General features: G+C 38.6%; 1 protein-coding gene across 1 annotated transcript; it reads left to right on the top strand.

The window, feature by feature from the left end:
- The first annotated feature begins 981 nt into the window (after positions 1-981).
- On the top strand, positions 982-16444 carry TXK (TXK tyrosine kinase). The gene is made up of 15 exons (XM_008491911.2): positions 982-1045; positions 3999-4056; positions 4274-4376; positions 5165-5370; positions 6429-6494; positions 6783-6837; positions 7156-7235; positions 8344-8465; positions 9237-9320; positions 10274-10445; positions 11104-11320; positions 12112-12176; positions 14189-14307; positions 14742-14899; positions 16269-16444. Exons 1-15 carry the CDS (start codon positions 982-984, stop codon positions 16350-16352), a joined length of 1653 nt encoding a protein of 550 aa, XP_008490133.2. The 3' UTR covers positions 16353-16444.
- The last annotated feature ends 1566 nt before the right edge of the window (positions 16445-18010 follow it).

The raw sequence follows: 18010 nt of genomic DNA, 5'->3' as shown, positions 1-18010 counted from the left end.
AATCAATACCAACAGCATGTACTGCTAAGGGGAAAATCCAGGGGGTTCTAATCCATAGTAGAAAAAGGAACGTGGAAGATCTAAGGTAAGCCAAGCTCATCCTTCCTTCCCTAATTTCTCCTTTGCACCCCGGTTTGTCAGTGGAGACCCTGCTAAGTATGGTATTGCCAACACTCACTAGGAATCATAAGGAATTCTATAGTAATAAGAATGAAGCACAGGAAAATCAGATTATACTTGCCAGTGAACTTTAAGCCTGTTTCTTTGAAATAATTACATATTTGTATCATAAAACACACCCTAACTTTGTGGATTTTTGGCAGTAGTTTCCTCAGTGGGGTGGGTGCTTTGAATCCCATCCCTTCACCTGCCTCTTCCCAGTACCTGATGACAACTTCTGCGTACCTGCCAAGGGGTTTGATACTTAGGATGTCAGGACAGGAAGCACCTAATTGCTATCTGAATGCCTTTCTATAGTTGAATGTAGCCTAAGGTGGTTAATTTTGGAAAGGATCCGAACAGTTCTGGAGGCTGCTGGCTTGCTGACTCCTCCAAAGGCAGGTTGAAATTCTGCATGGTCCTTTCTTCTGAATGAACTCACTCATCCTTAAGCAACTTCAGTCCTTCTTCCTCTTTTTCTTACTACATCGGGGTAGAAAATTCATCTGAAAAGAACCTGATACTGTGATTGGCATCTGCTGTATTTTTTTTTTAAAGAAATAATAGCCCTGCTGATAACAGGCTAATATTTTTGTTCTGTAAATTGTGTGTTTGATACTAGAAAGCAAGAACTTCTTATTTTTAATTTTTATTTTTTATTACTAGCAGATGTGAGATTAGTATCAAGTATGCTGGGGGTTTTTTGTTTCTTTTTGTTTTTTTTTTCAAAGGTAAGGAGGCGGGGTCAAGCAGTATTTGTGGTTTACGATGTTTCTTATCGGAGCTAAACTTTCAGCTAGGGCTGTTTTTCTGGCACACCTGATGAAGAGAGGTTTGTATTTCCATTTGAATATCAGCGGACAACCAGACATGACTCTCTCAACCTGTAAGTAAACTGGGCCACGTATTTTGATTTTGCAGTTTTGTTTTTTTGTGCAGCAGCAATGTACTTAGCAAATGAGATATTTAAAGGTTAGTCATGGCATACAGCTCTTTCAGAATTAGTAGTGCTTTGAGAAACAGTGAGTTAGGATAGCGAACTCAAGCTAGGAAGTTTATTAGGAATATATATATATTTTATTAGGAATATAACATGATGAAGTGCAAATTTTAAAAATTAATCTCTAACTTGTTGCTTTTATTTTTGATACTACTTCCCAAAGCTGCAAATTAGAGTGAGTTATAACTGAGGAAAGAGGAAAGATTGCATAGATACAGGTGTGTGAATTGACCACCTGTACAGCCAGTTACCAGCCCAAAAGACACTGCTGGGTGTTGTGGAACTTTATCAGGATAGTTATTGGTAGCAATGCATCATCTCAAAGGATGTGCTTGTTTTCACTATGCTTTCTCTTTTTTCCTGAGACTGTCTTTCAGCTCCTCAATCAAAAAGCTGCTCCTGACAGCTGAGCAGTCTTTGTTTTTCTTCCTCTAGCATCCCATCTATTCCATTTTCCATGGATAATCTTGCTTCCAGGCCTCCAAGTTGGTTATCCAAATGTCAGTTGTAATTTTTAGGCTGAGTATCTGTGAGGCTAATTTCAACACGAGTTTCTTAGTATTTCCACTTCAACCATGTTTCTCTGGTCACAGTATCTTTTGTCATTTTAAAACTGCAAACTAAAAGATGTGATTTGGGGCATCATAATTCAAAATTCCTGACCTAATGTAATTAAAGTAGGACTTATCTCTATGGAACTAAAGGTCTTTCTTTGTTTATGTTCCTTGGTAATGTTTCCCAGCAGACCTGACAGACTTACAAACAGCAATTAACAGTTTGCTCTGCTATAATTTATGCTTTTATTACTTTCTACTGACTTAATTCCACAAGTACTCTAGAAGAAATATGTGGAGAAAAAAAATTTCATATTTGATGAGGTTGTCAAGTACACATGTGTAAAGACAGGTTTGTTTTCAAAGAGCTGGAAATGCTGCTGTTTAGGGTGATAAATATCTACTGAATTGTTAGGCCATGGTTTCACTGAAACGCTCCAATTAGAAGAATGAGAAGAAGCAAACCTTGCAGAACTGTGCAAAGTTTGTGCTGCTTCTCAGGACCCAACAGTTCAATTCAGCATGGGCTTACCTGGCCCCTTGCCTTTGTCTAAGCTGAGCCTTCACTTTTTACCTGCAGAACTTGGTTGTATTTTGTCATCTTTAACTGTTTTGACACTATATCCTTGGAAAAATGGCTCACCAAATGAAGCACATGTCCCAGGAATCACTGTAATAAATGCTTTAAACTATACCTTTTTTGTGGTTCTATGAACGGGACATGAGACTAAATACTTAGTATCATATATGCTTGGGATGGTTTAAAAAACATCACATAAATGCATTTATTGCTAAGGGCTGTTAGCACTGGAAAAAGGGAGTCAAACATGAAAAGCATCCATTAACAGAGATTAGGAAGTGGCATGCAATTTTAAAGAAACCTTTTTTCTAATTAGGTTTCCATAACTTTCTTAAAAGACATTATTTGCAAGACCACTCTGTCATGCACTATGTTTCCAAGACACTAATTAATACTGCTTTAGAGATATTCACTCCTTACATTGTGAAACTACTTTACTCTTGAATTTATAGAGTTTTTGAAGGAAAAAAACCAACAAACCCAATGTTAGTAAACCAGAAATAATTCTCAGCTTGATTTTTAAAATTATTTTCATTCCAAGTTTGTTCTTACCTAGAACCCTCTAGCAAAGCAATCCTAGAGGCTATGTTTAAGAAACCTTCAGCCCCTAGAATTTTAACCATCTGAGGGACAATTTAATGTACTCTGGAAAACAGCATGCAGACTTAATTGCCCATCTCTTTTTGAGCCTGTTTATTTAAAGTGTCAGCTGGCTTGGTTATTTGTAGTTGCTGCATTTTGCATAGCTATAGTGGAAACTTTTATTAAAGAGTTGATAGTGTCTTTTGATTAACATAGGCTCTGATTAATGAAGTGAGATGGTTCAGAGACCAGATGCAGCAGAGAGCAATTCCCCACTGGTTTAGCATCCTGTCTCACTCACTTGAAGTGATGAATGAAGATAAGATGAGCATCAGTGCAGAGAGAAGGAGGACAAGACCATAGCTGCCACAGTTTGGTTTAGTTTGTCCTGGGAACCCAAGCTGCAGAAAGTAGGTCTCAGCCTGAGGAGAAGTTGACCAGAGCAGATGTCAAACATTTATTTGCCTCGCTCAGATCTTCTGAATGCCTTCTGACCTATTTAATGCCATAACTACACTGCTACTCATACAAGAGACACAAGATGGATTTATCTGTAAGCATATGATGTATGTGATGGCATGTCGAATATATTTTTCTTAGGATTATCAGCCTCTTGGAACATAAGTGTGAAGAACATTTTTAGTAGCATTTAAACTTGTCCTAATACGTATGTTTTAGTAATGACTGCAACAGAAACAGGAAAATCAGTATTAGTGAAAGGAATTGCATGTAGAATGTCTCCTTTAATAAGCCTAACATGGAAACACTGTTCTCATCCCCTTTATTGCACTGGGTAGAGCTTTTATGGGGTGGTATGATCAGTCAGATTGGTGCTGACAAGGTTTGTTTTTTCTTTCTGATTGAGCTTTCTGATTTCACTTATTACACAGCCTCGTAACTGCTAAGACATTGTAAGGGAGAGAGCTGGAGCAAATAGATGGGATGGTGAGAAAGGTCTGCTGACTCTGTTGGATGCAAATTCAGCCTTAATGATTTGCTGGATACCTCGCAGAAAGACAGAGACAGTAATGGGGCTAAGCACATATTGTAGTCCTTAATTATATAGGTTTTGTAAGCAAACAAAAAGGAACACTGCAAATATGGGAAATGTTCTTGTTCACAGATCACACCATCCAGTCTGTTTTCTGCTGCTGCTGCTGCTGCTTCACAGTGCAAAAAAGGTATGTGAAACCAATTAGAATGATCAAAGTATCTACACATAAAGGACTTTTTAAAACTCCCCTATTTTCAGAATTGCTAATTTTACACAAACTTAAAGAAGCTCTACCCTCCATATCCCTAATATGAAGAAAGGCATTTATAGCCATGAGTGACTATTTTTATGTGAATCTTTATAGATATGCATTCATACAAACACTTATTATTTTTCAAAATCAGAGCAATGAGAACTAAAATGAACCTGGACCCTGGTTCTGACCAGATGACCCAGTATTCAGCCTCACAATCACATGTTTCCTATGCATCTTCTTGGAAGTGTCGGGTAAGTAATATTTTGGCAGGTAAAAACGAAGTGCCAGAACAAGCAGAGGGGTAACTAACTCTTGAGCATGTAACATGCTTCATTGCATAAAAATTGTGGACCAAAACTATCTGAAGACTCATACAAATGTAAATAGAGAGTCACAGTGAGGTTCCCCAAGCTTTCTCTATAGGATGAGGTGGTTCCTTCTCCCACTTCTAGATTTGGGTGATGGAGGTGGGAAGGGTGGGTCTGCACTATTGGGCAGATGCAAGCACACCTTGCCCAGCTGGCATGTGTGACATCTACCACAGTTTTACTAGATTTAAGTTGAAAAATATGATTTTCCAAAGCATAACCAAGTGCAAATCTAGAACCTAACTTGCTGTAAAAGAAAATAAATTTGTTCCTACTGATTTGCTAAGAAAGTCTGCAGTGCTGTGTGTTAATTATCCAGATAAATATCCAAATTTCCAGACATTGTAACTCCACTGATTTCAGTGCTGCTCTGTTTTTAAACCACTTGCAGAGCTGCCCAGGCATCTATATCATGTAGAAGTCACCCTCATTAGGTAGATGGCTTGTTTATTAGTCTTTCTGTTGTCATTTTGGCCTCTACACCAAACTACTCAAACGTAAATCTTGCTTTTTTACAATTAATGACATGATAGTGTTTTAATTACAAGGGGAAGTAACGACCATGATGAGCTCATTGTAGTAACTGAGATGGTATAATAGCAGTGGAATCAAGCAAGAATTAATAAGGAGGAAAAGCTAATTATGAAAGACACATTTTTTTTTTTCACTAGCATAAGAGTAAATTGCAGTCAAAGAATAAGCCATTACCTCCTCTACCCGATGAGGCCTTGGAAGACTACACAAAAAACCTGAGAGTTATTGCACTCTATGACTTTTATGCTAGAGGACCCTTAGATTTACCTCTCAAGAAGTCAGAAGAATATCTTATCCTTGAACAGTATGATCCCCACTGGTGGAAGGCAAGAGACCAACATGGGTAAGAATAGACATCTATTTTAATTTTCCTAAACAAAAAGAATGAATCTAAACAGCCCCCATGAAAATGGGCAGATGGAATGAGACATTTGCTAGAACTTAGGGACGGATTTGGAAGTGTGCAGCTATGGATGAGGCTAATGGACTGATAGGGCAGATTTTCAGCAGTGTTTGGCAGCTCAGAAGTGGGTGGGGAATCTAGAATCTGTTGGGAATTCAGAGTTAAGTCCTGAATTTCCTGAGCAATATAAGGTTGTTTGAGAATCATGTGAATCACTGGGCTGTGAGCCACAGGCAAACCCAGCTTTCCATTCTTCAAGTACTTTACAATGCAGAATATATGTGTGAACTCTTCGTAAAGACCATAGAGATTATAAAGACGTGCCTGAAATAAAATCTCTGATCCAAAAAGCCTAGATGTTTTAGAGATCTAGATAACCAGTTAGGACCCTTTCCACATTTATGTTTGTTTTGTGTTGTTCCCCATGTTGTTCCCCTTTCTCCTGTGCATTTTCTTCAGTGTATCCTGTACCCTGATGTTGGGCATGGCTACGAGTTATACAATGTCTCATTTTCATTCGGATTTGTTCTTTAAATACCTTAAAATAAATTTTTTTCAGCTCATATTTGCAGCAAGATTACACTGATTATTATTTTGTATATACATGCAATCATACACTTCATACTTCTTCATATAAAAGCTTTGTGTAGGTCAGAATTTAGGAGGGTGGCTTTTGATTCAGAAGAAATTAATTTTATTCTAAATTTTCTTTTGATTTGCCTTCAAAATTTTAATTAGCATGCTGCTCTCATCACTCTATAAATATCTCTCCAGTTGACTTTTTAATTTCAGTTGTCATCGATAGTTGCAGGGCAGAAGGATGGTGCTTGGCATGAGACTGGTCAGACTTGTACCCGGTTAACATGCTGAGATTCAGTATCTAACAATATAGCCAAAGTACAAGGAACCTTTGTAATCTGAAAAAAGAAAGATACTTCTCTTAGTCCTGTTAATGCTTTATACCATACTCTTATACTACCTCCAATATGTTGTTTCAGGAATGAAGGTCTAATTCCCAGCAACTATGTTACTGAGAACAAGAAAAATAATTTAGAAATGTATGAGTAAGTACCCTTCAAAATATTAATTGAGCTGTCTTTTATATGGATTGCAGTGATGCAATTTGGTGGTGGATCCTTCAGCCTTTATTAACCATGAATTAAAAAATTAAAAAGTTTATTAAAAGCTCTCCTTTTTGTTACTCCAAATTAAGAGATGCTTATATGCAACAATACTACTTAGCTTTTTGGACTGCAAGTAGTGCAACTACTAAGATGGATGGATTACTTTTGTGAAATGGAGCAAACATTTTACTAGCTGAAATTAAAGTATAGATTATCTTTTCATTGCAGGTGGTACTGCAAAAATATAAACAGAAGACAGGCAGAACATCTCTTGTGCCAGGAGGTAACTCAACCTATATAAAAGAGCTAGTAATTTGTACAGTTTGTTTTTCTGGTAAATCAAAACATTTTCAGTGCTTCATACAGAAGATTATAATTCACCTAAATTACTTAATTCTCAGAAATGTCTTGTACATTTTCCCTTGCTTAATTTTGCTCTGCTGTCTACCTGGCCATCAGTTCCTGCTCTCCACTGCTGTATCTCTCTCCCACATAGTCATAGGTATTCCACAAAATCTAGTAGTCAGCTGCAAGTCTTATCTGAAAGGAGAATTAATCAGGCTCAAAGACAGAAACTAAGTCTACCTGTTTTTTTTTTCAGTCCAAAGAAGGAGCATTTGTTGTCAGAGATTCAAGCCAACAGGGACTTCTTACACTGTCGGTGTATTCGCAGGCTAAAGGGTGAGTTACCCTGAATGGCTTGGGTTTGAATCAAAAGGTGATGGAAGAGCTTCCCCCAAACTCCTTAGGATAAGTTGGTAGGTTGGATATGCAATGCACAGGAGCAGGGAACCCACTGTACTGTTCACACAAGGTTAATTGGCCTGTGGGCAGGAAAGATGATGGAGGGCAGCGGATCTGGGAGTCGGAGTGCAAATGTCCTGCTAAGTTAAGATTAACTCCTATTTATCTCCTAAAATATTTACCTCCTCACTGTTCAGTCTTACTTCTTTTGTCAGAGCACTGCCACAGGACTCAGTTTTCCCCCACACCAGCAGCAATCCCCTACACTGCTGGTTTACCCCTTCTTGAGTTGCCTTATACTCTCCTCCCTCTGCCATCCACCCTCATTAGTGGTGTGTGCTTTCCTTCTTTTCCTCTTAGAACAAGACAGAGGTGAGAGGCAAAGGCATCACTGCTTCCACCACCCTTGTTGTCTCTCCCTGCCCTCCCCTGAAGGATGGGGTGAGCCCTCCCTGCCACCCCTCTGCTGGGCACAGGCTCATGTTTGCATCAGGGTACCAACCTTCAGCAACCAACACGAGCCCGAAATGCTGAGTTCAATTCTTCAGTTGCAGTCTCACAGAAAGCATGGGTAGTTGGGCAGCAAAATGTGCAGAAGGCAAGAGACAGACAATGTGGGGAAATACAGAAAAGTAGATGTAACACAAAATCTCCAACGAGGAGCCTTTGGAGAAGTGGAACAGCAAATTTCATCTCACGCTCTGCATGAGATGACTTTTGGGGGGAAAATCAAGAAGTGAAAAGCATTTTAATTGTAAAAGCTTAGATTCAAGCAATTGCTGAATTAGGAGGAACGTCTTTTAAGTGTTATTTGTTATGGATGCAGAGTTAAATACTTGTGCAATAAAAGCCTTTGTGCAATATCTCCTGAATCTGGGAGACTCTTTCTGTCCTGAAAGAGTATCATAGTTACACATACTCATTTTAAGTTGAGATTTGTACCCAAGTTTTTAGATTTTTCTGTGCTTTCTTTCAAAATAAGATTTAAGTAGACTTATAGTATAAAATATTTTTGCTGAAAGTTGTAATCCTTTGTTGATTTCAGAAGTCACAGTGTTCGACATTATCAAATTAAGAAAAACCACTTGGGCCAATATTATGTAGCAGAAAAATATCATTTTTCAACTGTTCCTGAACTCATTGAGTATCATCAACACAATGCTGCAGGTAACATGTACAAGCTGAGAAGGTTTTACAACTGATGATTTGAAACTTCTCAGGGATGTGTATGAAATTTTATAGTAATTCTTTCCTTTTGGTGCAATTTAAGACAAGCAGGAGCTATGCTGTGTATCAGCAGGCAGCATTCTACTGATTTTGGCCAAAAAACCCACACCCTACAAGCAATCAAAGGCAGATTTAGGGAGCGCAAGTTAGTCTCTCTAACACTGGTTTGCAGCATACTGGAGTTAGCCAACTCTAATTTTTGTCTGACAGAAGCCTTTTATAATTTTTAGCACTTTAAAAATACCCTTCTCCTTGCATCTTGTTTTAATATAATATAAATGCTTTTATCCTGAGTGAATGGAGGCGGGAAAATATATCCACTGGTACTGCTGGCTCATGAATTCCAAGAACACAAATGACAGACACAAACGTTTTTTTATTTGCAATGGGAAACAATCCTGAGAAATCATGCTGGGGGAGATTGCTTAGGTGAGTTATACAGCATTGCAGTACTCATTTACTTCTGTTCACTAACATCATATAAACAAGCAAGAATATCACCTTTTTTTGCAGTCAGGGCCCTATTGAATATCTTCCTCCAGTTCATCTCACTGTAGTGTTTTATCTGAACAAGCTGTAAGAAATGTAACTTTGAAAAGTCAGGAATGTACCTCAGATTCTGAACATTTTAGTTTCACAAGAGGTTATGATATAGCTTACTTTTATATGGAGTAACTGGTGAACAGAGTATTGTTGTTTTGTCCCCTGCAGGTCTTGTTACTCGTCTCCGACACCCAGTTGGATCAGCAGGATCAGCAGGATGTTCTGCACCAGCAACAGCAGGATTTAGCTATGGTAAATTTTTTACCTCCTTTGGAGGAGATTTAGGTATCTGCCTAGGCAAGAGCTTAGATTTCTTCCACCCCACTAATACTTATATCTGTGAAATCTCCCAGAAATAAGAAACAGAAGCAGCCACATATTCACTAGAAACAGACACTCATTTCTTGTAAGGTGTCAGTACCAAGTAAGACACCTGGTTGGAGCCCTTCCATTTGGTGACTCTTTTGTTCCTGTCACAACAACCAGATCATTTCAGAGCTATCTGGACTTCTCTAAGCAGGTCTAAGAATCAAATAGACACATAATAGCTTTTCAAAGGCTACTTGATTTATTTAAATACTTAGGAAATTAGTATTATTTAGGGGGCAGATTTTCCTTATCAGTTCTGCAAGTTTTAGAAGTAAGAATGAAATATTAAAAAATATTAGAAAGCAAACAATAAATGCCATTTTTTTTGTTTATATATCAGGAAGTGCATATCATCTGTCTGATGATAGGATTCTCCAAAATGATGTATCTGTCCTGTAAATGTTCCCATTAATCTCAAGTGCTAGTATTTCTTAAGAGCAGAACTATTGTGGTTATTACAATAAAGGCAAGCAGTAACTGTTTCTGTAACAATACTATCCATCCAGAATTGCTTCAGAGTTCAACACCACATATGATAATGAAAAAATTTCTCATATATAATAAAATCTAAACACGTGTGTTCTCTTCAAGCCTCAGACATTCCTACATTAAACAATTTAAAACTGATCACCTTCCACAAAGTGTAAAATAACATTAATATATAAATATACATGAGCATGTGGAATTTTTCAGATGTTTAAAAACTTGTGCTGTAGCTGATGAACAGTTGTGAGGTTTTGCTGAGTGCATTAACTGCAAATACCAAGTCATGTCTCATGGAACACAGCTCAGGAAAGCTGACCTGGCTGTTGTAACATAGTGGGTTGCTTTTACAGAGGAATGGGAATTAAACCCATCTGAACTGATGTTCCTGAAAGAACTTGGGCGTGGGCAGTTTGGAGTTGTTCGGCTGGGTAAATGGAAAGCAACCATCAAGGTTGCCATCAAAACAATCAATGAAGGTGCAATGTCTGAAGAGGATTTCATCGAGGAGGCCAAAGTGATGATGTAAGTGCAGAAGATATTATAGCTGACAGTTGACACTGAGATGACAAAGAGATATATATAACCTAATTCTATCTAAAACAAACAGACAAACCAGTGTGATGGGAGTGGGTGGATGTGCAGAACAGAAAGGCTCATATAAAGGTCTGAAGTGCACTACTTTCTGCTGTGGAGCTCAATGGGGAGTAAATGTTCTGATAAATAAATGTGCTTCTATAATTATTCCTTCAGCCATAATTCCATGCCTCTAAGATCACTGACAGAGCTCATAACTAACTGAAGTTTCTGAGAAATTCTATTGCCTTTCTGCTAATTTTGCAAGTTAAGGAAGTAGGTGGACTGGGTCTTGGCACAGCTCAGAACAAAACCCTTGCAGGGTCATTTTCTCTGCCTGAAAGCCAAGCATAACCAGACCTTTCCTTTTTACATCATGCTAATCTAGCTTTGTATTTATTAAACCGATGAATTATGAATTCAAAGTGATTTATTTGGAGGAAATTATAAGCAGAAATATACTAGATAGTGGGAAAGCTCTGAAGCCAGCTGAACCGAATACAGTTTATCAAATACTGAAAGTTTTTCTAAAAACCATCATGAGACTCAAAGGTCTAGTTACCTCCAAGGACAAATGCCATCCTGTCTAAAATGTGTTTTTAAACAGGAAACTCTCCCACCCAAAGCTTGTCCAGCTTTATGGAGTGTGCACACAGCACAAGCCTCTCTACGTTGTGACTGAATTCATGGAAAACGGCTGCCTGCTCAGTTACCTTCGGCAAAGACGAGGGAAACTGGGCAGAGACATGCTGCTAAGCATGTGCCAGGATGTGTGTGAAGGGATGGAATACCTGGAAAGAAACAGTTTTATTCACCGAGATTTAGTAAGTACCATAGTTTTTTTTAAGTTCTCAGAAAATACTGGCGCAGTATAGAACATGCCACTGCATTTTAAGGGACACTAATCTGTCCAGTAGGACTTTGGCCTTGCAGGATCTAATAAGCCAATAGTGTTTTCCTTCTCATAAACCAAAAATTTTCAGTTGTTCTTTCTCTACGGACATCTGGAAAAACTTCTTGATAGTTGAGAGAAGTTAGAGAAAATTGGGATATTAGCATGGAACAGGCCAGTGTTAGGACATCCCAATACAAGAATATCACGTAGTGACCACACCATAACCAAAATCCTAGCAATTCAAAAGGTCAGCAACAATAAGAATTATTTTTTTAAAGAGAATTTTTTTCTATCTACATTTTTTCTTCTCCCTGCCACCTTTCTTCGATGCCAAGAGATATGTGTGGCTTTTCTGCCTACCCTGAGGAACCACAGGAGGAGATCTTGTTTCCTTAATCAGCTTTTTGTTCAGTGCTCACATCTGGATGCAGAGAGGAAATCTTCCTGCTCTCCTCCAGCCTAAAATTTATCTCATTGTGTAGGAATATGTAAAAATATTACAACTCATATCACAAGCTGGTATATGCCACAGATGTGTAACTGCACAGTAGTTACATATGTTCACTGACTCAGAGCCAGAAATTCCCTTATATTTTTGAGCAAGACACTCATCTCCTTTTAGAATATAAACAATATGAGCTGAAACAAAAATAATCATGATGCTTTTTTCTTAAAATGCTGTAGCCCAGATTTCAGATCTGTTTCTCTCATGTTCTGTAGGCTGCAAGAAACTGTTTAGTCAATGCCGAGCACATCGTTAAAGTATCCGACTTTGGCATGGCAAGGTATGAGGCCATTGGCACAGGTTTAGTGAGTACCTTCCCTCAGTCAGCTGCAGCATGACCTGGAGTTAATCTCATCACTTGCTTTGTTGATTTGGGGAATCTCACTGTGGTCAATTCTTGAATTCTGGTGGAAATTATAATGTTGTTTAACTGGTGTGCTATGCACTGGATGTTATATCCTCCTTTTGCTATTAATGAGTGTAAGAGAAACACCAGGCACACATGGTGTGCCTGAAGCCTGAAGAAATAAGTTTTTCAACTTTTCTGAGCAGTGGGGAGGACAGAAAGTCCCTAGGGACAGCCCCGGGTGCTGATGCTGACCTTTAGAGGTGACAGTGGCTGAGTAGGTCAGGAGGCAGGAAGGACTGGTGGGGTGGGCAGGAAGCGTGGGGTGCTGCTCTGGCAGGGAAGTGGTTTTTCTGCTTAATGAGAGGAACAGCCAAACATGGAGAAAGAGAGCAAAATGTGCTCTGACAAGCACAGGCCAGAAAAATGAGGCTCTGCCCGCACAGCCTTCCCCCAGAGGATGTGCTGTATTTCATAGCTGAGCTGACCCAACAACTGGCTGCTACCAAAAGGGCTTGTCTCACTCCTCCCTTCTTTCCCCTTGCAAGCCCAGCACAAAGCTCTCCATTCCTGTGTTTTACTGGCTAGTTTTCCTGCTGGAGTAGCTGAGTGAAACAGCTCACTTTGGAGGCAGATGAGCTTGAAAGGCTGTGAGCAGGAGGTGGTGGTGACATTCACTTTACTGGTGCAAGTCATTAGATCAGCACAGCCATGCTGCTTACCTCTCCCCTAGGTTTTGCCCCATTTCTACCTTAACAATTACAACATCCCAGCAGTTCCTAACTAAATGCTTGTTTTTCAGAAGACTGACACTGTGGCAGTGTGCACTCATTGCACAGCTCCCCACTGGTCAGTCTTAGGCTCTGGACCCATCCAAACACACCAGTAAGAAACCAAAGGGCTGTCACAGTCCACTCTGAGAACTGATGAGCACACTACTTCCAAAAAATGGAGACGAGTGGTGTGGCTCTAGGAAAGGCACTCACTCTCCTAAGGACAACATGGAGATCACAGTCTTAGTATTCAGAGCTCACACAGCTGCCACTACTGGCTATTTTATAGTGTTACTTCATATGTTCTTTATCCAATAACTTCTCAACTTTCTGTGTCTGCACCAAATTATGTAAGGGGAACAGAGATGATTTCTCCTAATGTGAACTCCTTTGAAAGGTGCTCTGAAAGGTCCATTTACATTATGCCTTCTCTGAGAAGAAATGTTGTGTAGTGTACATCTAGTGTATTCTCAGGAACATTAATACTGGGGAAGTATGCACAGAGCTTGTATGTAGGTAGGGATCAATCTAATAACCTTTTAAAGTGTGGCACTATAAATGCCTGCATTGAGCATGTAATTTCATCTTAACTGGGAGGTCAGTTCCTATAAGCTTGGGCAAAGAAAATTCTTCTTCCAGCGCACCCACCAAGAGCTGGTACCTTCTATGTGATGAATGTTTATTTCTGTGTTGCTGTCAGAAATTATATCTGTGAGGTTGAACAGTGGAATCTACTTATCAGTTACGAAGAGCAGCCTTCTGTCAGCTCTGTTCTGGTTGATAAGGTGGACTCTTTTAAAAAGAGACAATAATTATTTGCTGCTGGTGGTATTGCTGCTGGTTTTCCCATCATATTAGGGTATTTCCTATCAACATATATCCAGAAGACAGCAATAGCAACCATCCTGTCAGTCTTACATAGCTTATCAAAATGTTTTGTTCCAACATATTTCTCACAATTAAAATAATTAATTTAAACAGAAATCTCTTTACGTGCATAGCTTCCAGCACTGATATGTTTGTGCATCTTGTATTAAATTAGTGATAGCATTTCTTTGTTTCTAAATTGACACTGTATTTTTATGAAACCCTAAGCCATCTGGGGAAATGTTGCCAGAATTGCTTGCTATTTAACTATCATTAAAATATATACTGTTTCCTGTTATTCTTTAGGTATGTCATTGACAACGAATATATCAGCTCTTCAGGTGCTAAGTTTCCAGTCAAATGGTCATCTTCTGAAGTCTTTCATTTAAAAAAATATAGCAGCAAATCAGATGTCTGGTCATTTGGTGAGTTGGATAGGTTAATATGCAAACACACCATGTTTCTCAAAAACTACAGATGTGACTTAAGAAAGTGTAACTTTGTACTGATATTACCTATCTTTGGCCTGAGTCCTTCCCATTTTTCAAACCTTGCATATATTGGATGAGTATGCTTTTAAATTGAAAGGCTCTGTGCCTAAATATTAGATTTTGACTGAAATGTTTGCTCTTGGTGCGTCTTCATTAGCCAAATGTATATTCATCTCAGTTTCATAGGCTACCATTCTAGATAACTTAAAAGACAGCAGAATTTTATCAGGCTGAAAATGTTTTCTGTAGTCTGTCTTCATCCACCTCACGTTTCCAGAGTTGCAATAAACAAGAGTGGGATTTGTGTTTCTAATAGTTTCTGGGTTTGGGGTTTTTGTTCTGTCCTGAATATTTTGCTTCACTTCTAGGTGTACTGATGTGGGAAGTTTTCACAGAAGGCAAAATGCCTTTTGAAAGTAAAACAAGTTTTGAAGTTGTCCGTGAGATTTCGCAGGGTAACCGACTTTATCGACCACATTTGGCATCACATTCTGTATACAAAGTCATGTACAGCTGCTGGCATGAGGTTTGTTGCCCTTAATTTCCTGTGATACTACTTTATTACTAATTTGTAATGTGGATGTAAAAGCAGCCTTAAAAAATTGAGGCACTATACCCTCATTTCACATCTGTGGCACCCTCAGTGTGGCATCCTATGCTTTCCATGAATCACATCTAAGTTTACAAGCCTCCATTTCTTTTGACTGTTGCAGCTAATAAATATAAAGCACATCAATCTGTACAATAGGTCTAGACCATCCCTCATTTTGAATATGCCACCACTGTCCCACTTCTCTACTGCATCTAATGCAATACCTTTTTCACACCTCTACATCTTGAATAACTTTCTCCATCTCTTACCTGAATGATAACTGTAACACATCCATATACAATCCACTAAATGTGGATTTAAAACCCCATTTTTCAAGTGTGCATCAGCACTACTGTGCATCAGCTCCCAGGCTGTACCTCCTTCACCCTCTTCTCTCTGATTTACCACTTGATCTTCTTTCTCCATTTCTCCAGCATCTATTAATTTCTGTATTACTATCAAAATATTGATTCCATTGGTTTCTCCATCTGAGTCCTCTACTCTGAGGACTCCAGTAGAAGTTCCTACTTGTATATGAGGTCCTTACTGTCTATATGAAATGAATCTTCATTTTTTAAATCAAATATTCAGAAGAGCTTTGTGTGCAATGGTTTTATGTAAATAGGCAGGCACTTGAGAGTATAGGCTACTATTTATAGTGTATATATATATATATATACACTATAAATAGGCTACTTGAGAGTAGCTGGGAAACCTTGTTATTATCCTTGCCTCCTTTTTTCTACACTTCTTGCCCATTTTTTTTCATGGAATCATAGGCAATCTCTATGAAATTTTTAGATCCTGAATAATAAAATGTAAAGAGATGAAAACCTAAACTGCATCTTGCTTGCTTGCCTACTGCAGACATTCATTAGAATGCCAGCCAGCAGCAAGAAGATGGGGAAGAAGTTGTCTCTTCTTTTTACCATCACCCAGGAGTTTGTTCCATGCTGAGTTGAAATATATCAAATGATAGAACAGTGAAGATCTTTTTTCAATAGCCCAGGAAACATTCCTGAGCATCATGGTTTCCTGAGAGGTTTTCCCTTCCAGTGAATCCTTGCTAGGGAGAAATCCCATGGGAATTAAAATACAAATAATGACATTTTAGGAACACTTTGGAAAGTGGCTGTGCTTATGCTGCTGGTGTCATGAAGCAAAGATTTTTTCCTCTGAGAGGATAAACTAGATCTTTTGTTTGTATTATAAAAGAAAATGTTAATTTTTAACCTCATACGTACTTATAACCACCTTCTGAAGCCTGTTTATACAACTTTATCCTCTGCTTTTTTTTTTTCAGAAACCTGAAGGACGTCCTACTTTTGCAGAGTTAATAGAGACCCTCACAGATATAACAGAGGTGGATAATACAGATTTCACATGAATTTATTTACTGAAAGGTTAGCATTAAGCATGTCAATGAAGTAGCTGATACAGAAAAATTCAGCCTTTTACAGCAGTCTTCAAATAAACTGCAATACCAGAATCCTACATTTTGAAGCAGCTGTTCAGGCTTGGTCTAGTTTTTACTCAATTGCAAAACATATGTCAGGAGACTGGTTTGGGACTCCCAAGGCTTTGTATCCATGATTAGGAAAAAAAATCTGTCTGGAAAGTAGTAACCAATCTTACTCACTTCATATGCCTTTCTGTTTAGTCTTTTTGTCAGAATTACCCTAATTCCTCCAACAATATTAGAAAATTGTTTGGTACTTACTGTGGGAATTGTACCCACATTGGGGACAATTGGGGAATACTTATTAGCAGCAGTAAAAATGATGGCAGAACCTCTGATAAAGCTCTTGGGAGGCCATGCTCAAAGGCAAGCCCTTTGGCTGCAGCCCATCTAGCACTGAAGAACTGGAGCAGTGTTGCAGAAGGGGCAATAAACTGAACTCCCATCCTCTGGAGCAGAGCCAGCATGCAAACCCACTGCTGGGGATAAAGGCAGATGAAGCAAAAGGAGCAGTCATCACTGATCACCTCCCAAGGCACATCTGAGCAGCTGAAACACAGAGCATCCCTGAAGCCTTTTAAACCTGCATTGCAGGTCAAGGTGCCTTCTCTACCAATTCTGTGTAAAAGAATGACAGTGAGCAATATCATACCCAAACCTCTCCCTGCGCTTTCCAGTGTTGTCTGCCACTCCTCACTGGCCACTGCATCCACACTTGCTTTAGTCCTCCCCTTGCAAGTGCCAGAATGGTTAATGGAGAAACTAAAGCTGGGACTTGAGAGTAAACAAAAGTGCTTTGAATAAAAGTCTGTCTCAGATGGATCCTGCAATGCCTGACATGGGCTATATCTCTATCCCTACTTGTTCTGTTATTATTCACTTTTAATTTTAAATTTAATAATTTAATAATATTTAATAATTTTAAATTTTAATTTTAAATCTTGATTTTGCTCAATACATATTCTAGAAAAGGCAGATGAAGTTAATAATTATTTAATATAGAACAGAGTCAGACCATTACAAATAAACAGTTTTCTTTAAAAATATGATTACACTGTGATTTATTAATGGCTAAATATATCACAGTCTTTTATTTTATAGCACCTTGTAAACAAAATACTAGCTAAAGAATGATTTTAAAAAGTGACCGTTTCAATAAAATTAAATATATTGATTATCACAAGTTTTGAATTTCCAGAAGATGAAGGCATCTTTGGGTTGCATCCATTCCTGGCATTAATCACTCACCTCTACTGCAATCGTGTTTTCATAGGTATGATCCCTTGAAAAATTAAACTGTAGTGATATGGGGGTTGATCTCTTCTCCCAAGTAACCGGTGGCAGGATGAGAGGAAACGGAATCAAGTTGTGTCAGGGGAGGTTCAGTTTGGATATAAGGAAAAATTTCTTTACTGAAAGAGTGGTCAGGCATTGGAACTGGCTGCCCATAGAAGTGGTGGAGTCACCACCTCTGGAAGCATTCAAAAACATGTAGATGTGGGATTTCAGGATATGGTTTAGCTGGCATGGTAGTACTGGGGTGATGGTTGGACTTGATGATTTTAGAGGTCTTTTCCAACCTCAGT

Source organism: Calypte anna, chromosome 4A, assembly GCF_003957555.1.
Source record: "Calypte anna isolate BGI_N300 chromosome 4A, bCalAnn1_v1.p, whole genome shotgun sequence".
NCBI classification, from domain to species: domain Eukaryota; kingdom Metazoa; phylum Chordata; class Aves; order Apodiformes; family Trochilidae; genus Calypte; species Calypte anna.
This window is presented reverse-complemented; position numbering and strand designations above follow the sequence as displayed.

Excerpts from the sequence above, each read along its gene's own strand:
- TXK (XM_008491911.2), top strand. The coding sequence starts at position 982 with ATGAAGAGAGGTTTGTATTTCCATTTGAATATCAGCGGACAACCAGAC. Across the intron at positions 6,838-7,155 it reads AACATCTCTTGTGCCAGGAG|TCCAAAGAAGGAGCATTTGT; the intron begins GTAACTCAACCT and ends TTTTTTTTTCAG. Across the intron at positions 9,321-10,273 it reads AACAGCAGGATTTAGCTATG|AGGAATGGGAATTAAACCCA; the intron begins GTAAATTTTTTA and ends TTGCTTTTACAG.